Source organism: Tupaia chinensis, unplaced genomic scaffold (assembly GCF_000334495.1).
Source record: "Tupaia chinensis unplaced genomic scaffold, TupChi_1.0 Scaffold000429_1, whole genome shotgun sequence".
NCBI classification, from domain to species: Eukaryota; Metazoa; Chordata; class Mammalia; order Scandentia; family Tupaiidae; genus Tupaia; species Tupaia belangeri.
This window is the reverse complement of record NW_006159934.1, coordinates 1,107,943-1,112,812: the sequence shown is the minus strand read 5'-3', so window position 1 is coordinate 1,112,812 and position 4,870 is coordinate 1,107,943. Positions and strand designations below refer to the sequence as shown.

Sequence of the window (4,870 nt, the reverse complement as noted above, 5' to 3'; positions counted from 1 at the left end):
TTGTCTGTCTGTCTCTTTCTAAAAAAAAAAAAAAAAAGAATGCTCAAAGCACTTGTAGGTGGCATGGTGATTAAGGGCGTTGGACTCCACATGGCCAACCCGGATTGAAATCCCAGACCTGGTGGTTTGCTTTCTCACTTTCCCTCTCTCTGTCCCGCTCTGGTCAAATTGAAATAAAGTTAAATAAAATAATTTTCTTTTAAAAAAGTACTTGTGAATAAGAAGTGTCTATTTTTATGTATAAAAACTGAGCCTTATGTGACAGAAGGGCAGTTTCAGTTCCCACCGTTGCAAAATGGGGCGGTGAGTGTACAGGGCGGGAAATTCCCATCTCTTAGCAGACTGAGAATTCCCTGATCAGAAACACCAGGTACCACGCATGCCTCGGGCCTAGGGGATCCCCATAGGAGCTGCTCACCGGGCCATTCAGAGCGATCCCGAAATCTGGGCCCGGCCTCTCGCCGCCCAGGAGTGCCCGACGGCGGTGGCGCCCGCGTCCGCGCGCCGGGAGCCGGAGTAGGGGCAGCAGCGGCCGCGGAGCCCTGCTCCTCCTGGCCCGCTAGGGCACGCCCATCGCGGAGAGGCTCTCCCAGACAAATCACACAAACGTCCATTCCGAGAGCGATCTGCCTCCTCGGAAGAGGACACCGTGGGGTCCCGCCTTCCCCTTAATCCCGAGCGGGAGGCCAGGTCTCTCGTGGCAACAGCATCTAGCGACCCGCCCTCTACGCAGGCGCGGAAAGGGGCAGGCACGCGGCTTCCGCTCGCGCCCGGCGTCTCCCGGGAGCTAGGGGCGGGGCTTACGTGATGGCGTCACGGGGCGGGGCCTGGGGCGGCGGGAAGAGGAGGCCTAAGGATGGAGGAGCAGGCTGGCTGCAGCGGCGCGGGAGAGCGCGGGGCCCAGGAATGTAACATTAAAATAAAAGATGTCAATGATAACTTCCCAATGCTTAAAGAATCTCAGGTATACCCACTGCTTTTTGCAGGATTGTTTTTACATATATTTAGTAATACATCATCATCACAATTTGGTATTTTCCTATTTGTTGGCTTTTAAGATCTCTACACTTTTCTTTAAAAATAAGTGTCTTGGGACCAGTAGTTGGCATAATGGCTATGTCACTAGACTCCCATGTACTCAACCGTGGTTTGAGTCCTGGACCCGGTGGCTTAAACTCACGCCAGGTGCAGGTGCATGCGTGCCCAAGATCCCGAGAGGAGAATGGAGCAGAAGGAATTGCAGCATGGTCAATCCCCCCTGGGGGGTGATTTCTTGCTTTCTGTCTCTCTGTCTCTCTCTGTCTTTCTGCCAAGCACGCATGCCTTATAGCAAAAACCTCTCCAAAAAAAAGAAAAATTTCTTAAGCAATATAAGAATTTAGTGGCCAGCAAGAAGGTATACCATTTAGGATAAATAAAATTCTGTGGAGAATGATATGAAGGTTCCTCAAAGTCCTTCAAATAGAACTCAGCAATTCCAGTCCTGGGTATCTACCCAAAGGACAGGAGAATGCTCAGTTGGAAAAGTGCTTGCACAACTATATTTATTGCAGCATTATTCACAATCATAACATGGAACCAATCCAAATGTCTACAAACAGATGAATGGATTGAAAAAATGTGGCACATATACTCCATGGAATACTATTCAGCCATAAAAAAACAACAAGACCCTGGTATTTGATAAAAAGTGGATGAATATGGAAGACTTATTGCTGAGTGAAGCAAATCAGGCTATGAAACAGAGACATTGTATGTCTCCACTTAACATATACCAACTGTCTGTACTCTATGGTAGAGACTGAAAGACTATAAGATATAAAAGCATTAAAAATCAGTATAGACACAAGGACAAAGTAGAAGGAGAGTGGGAGAAGGGAAGAGTGTAGGAAAGGAAATTTGGGAGGAAAAATAGAGAGGTAAGATCTTTGTGGAACACGGATATAGTTTATTACCTTTTGATGAGGATGTCTATGGTGGTCTCAACTGGGCTGGGCTGAGGTATATATCATGCTGGGTAAATCTAAATGATGTATAGCAATTTAATGTATGAATAATAATAAAAAATATATAAGTAAAAAAATAAAAATAAATTAAAAAAACGAAAAGGCAAAGTAAAACAATGAACAAGCAGGGTCAACAGGTGGCATAGTGGTTAAGGCACTGGACTCCTATATAGCTGACTGTGTTTTGAGTCCTGAACTTGGAGGCTTAAAGCACACCGGGCATGTTGTGTATGTGCCGAAAATCCCGAGAGGAGAATGGAGGAGATAGGACCGCTGTGTGGCTAAACAGCCTGGGGCTGACTTCTCACTTTCTGTCTTTTTAGCCAGTGCTTGAACCCTATAGCAAAAATCTCTCTCTCAAAAACAACCAACCAACCAAACAAAAACAACCAAACAAAAAACACAAGTAGATGTGCTGTGTATGTAAGGACTTAAAAAAGTTTGTGTTGGGCGAGTACAGATGGTGACCTAGCAGTAAAAGATGTACCACTGAAGCTGACCCACATGGGAAGTTCCAGGTTCAGGTCTGGGTTCTTCCTGAGTAAAACAGGCATGGTGTGCCTGTGATCCCTGCTGGCCGAGGCTGGGGGTGGATCACAGCGTCAAAAACACTGTTGAAAGTGTTTTCTCTCTCTTCCTCAGGGGAAGAAATAAACTTCCAAAAGTTTGTGGGAGAATGGAATTAAAGTGTGAGTTTATTATAGTTTAAAATGTTTAAAATCTGTATAGTCTTTTTCATAGTGTTTATTTTCCATGAAGACCCCCCCCTTGTAATAGGTGGTCACAGGTGCTGTGGTGAAAACGTCATGTCAACAACTATGGTGGTCAGGGAAGGCCTCTGATGAAGCTCTGGTGTTGTTTGAGCAAAGACCTGGAGTCCAGAGGCCAGCAGGTAGCTTGGTGGTTGAAGCACTAGACTCTCACATGGCTGACCATGGTTCGAGTTCCTGACCTGGAGGCTTGAAACTAATTCTGAGTATATGTGAGTGTGTGACCAGGGACACAGGAGGAGAATGGAAGAGAAGGGATTGCAGCGTGGCCATCCCTCCTGGCACACGCGCCCAGCGTGAGTTTAAGCCACCGGGTCCAGGACTCAAACCACAGTCCGCTACATGGGAGTTCAGCAACATAGCCATTATGCTAACTACAGGTCCCTAGAATTATTTTTTATTTAACTTTATTTATTTATTTATTTATTTATTTTAATTTGATCAGAGAAGGCTAGGATGAGAGAGAGGAAGAGTGAGAAAGCAAGCTGCCAGATCTGGGACTCGAACCACACTCAGCCATGGAGGTGTCCAGTGCCCTTAACCACCACCCCGCCTGCTAGCCTTCTTGCTCATTAATTTCAAAGAGAGAACTATTTTTTTTTTAAGAATTATTTTATTTAACTTTATTTATTTCAGTTTGGCCAAGGAGGGACAGAGTGAGAGAGAGAGAGAAAGCAAGCCTCCAGGCCCAGTACTCGACCCATGGTTGGCCATGTGGGAGTCCAGCACCCTCAACCACCACGCCACCTGCTGGCCCCAAAGAGAGAACTATTGATCTGACTAGGCCACTAGGCTCTCCACTCTAACAGCCTAATAGGGCCGTAGGATGGACCGTGGTTTCCGTCTAGCCAGCCTTGCTGTGCACGTGGCTCAGGTCTGCAGGAACCGGCAGGTAAGGGAGGAGAAAGGGGCTTGGTTGCACCCGTGTCTATTAGCCCAGATGATGTCAGTGCTGTGTGTGCTGGACTTCTGTTGTGACAGGCAGGCAATGTTGTAGCAATGTCACTTTGCTCCAGATGGCCTGCTCTGGCTCTTGGCCAGCAACAACAGGTGTTTCTCTGAGGCTTTCGGTATACAAATCTCATGCACTTAACTTTCAAATGGCACTTGGGCGCCTCATTAAATTTAAACCTGCAACTAATTGGCACATATTTTTATTGAATGTTTAATGTTCTGAGCAAGCTCTTATGGTTGTCGTTAAGTGCTTTCTTTTGGGTAGTGTGAAGAAGCCATATCAATATTTTTCTTTGCATTTTCTTTAAAAACAGGGTTGAAAAATACAGGCCAGTAAAGCTGAATGAAATTGTTGGGAATGAAGACACTGTGAGCAGACTCGAGGTGAGTGGCTTTTTTCTTTTTTTTTTTTAGATAGATTTTTGCGGGCCGATAGGTGGTGTGGTGACTAAAGGCATTGGATTCCCACATGACCACAGTTCGAGTCCTGGACCTGGCAACTTCCTTTCTCACCTTCCCTTTCTCTCTCTCTCTTACTCTGTCCTTCTCTACTCAAATTAAAATAAATAGTCAAATAAATCTTAAAAAAAGAAAGATTTTTGCTATAGTGCGCATGTGCTCACTGGAAAGACAGAAAGCGAGAAATCACCCCCCAGGGGGGATACATGCCAAAATCCCTTCTCCATTCTCCCCTCAGGATTTTGGGCACACATGCACACACGCCTGGTGTGAGTTTCAGGCCGCCGAGTCCAGGACTAACCGGGATCGACCTCGTGGGAATCCAGTAATATAACTATTATGCCATCTGCTGGTCCCAAAGAGTGACATCTTAAAGATGACCCAGTGTCCATGTTGTGGCTTTGACAAGGACAAAGACTTCACAGTCTTTCCCAAGAAAGTGATGGGAAGGATGAGCCATGAGCCCAGAATCCAGAAGACTTGAGGGATCAAGATGCATGTAGTTTGGGGAAGACTGGAGCTGTAGTGGGTAATATCAGTTATTTACAGGACTGGCTTATTTTTATTTATTTATTTATTTATTTATTTATTTTTTAGAGGTTTTTGCTATAGGGCACGTGCGCTCACCAGACAGAGAGAGACAGAGAGATAGAAAGCGAGAAATCACCCCCCGGGGGGATG

At 45.8% G+C, this 4,870-nt stretch overlaps 1 protein-coding gene across 1 annotated transcript in view; it reads left to right on the top strand.

The window, feature by feature from the left end:
* Positions 1 to 4,044: 4,044 nt before the first annotated feature.
* RFC2 (replication factor C subunit 2) overlaps positions 4,045 to 4,870 on the top strand; it is a gene marked incomplete at its 5' end in the record, with an annotated part of 19,863 nt that continues 19,037 nt past the window's right edge. Inside the window, 1 exon segment of the mRNA XM_027774401.1 lies at positions 4,045 to 4,114. Coding sequence (XP_027630202.1) covers positions 4,045 to 4,114 — 70 coding nt within the window.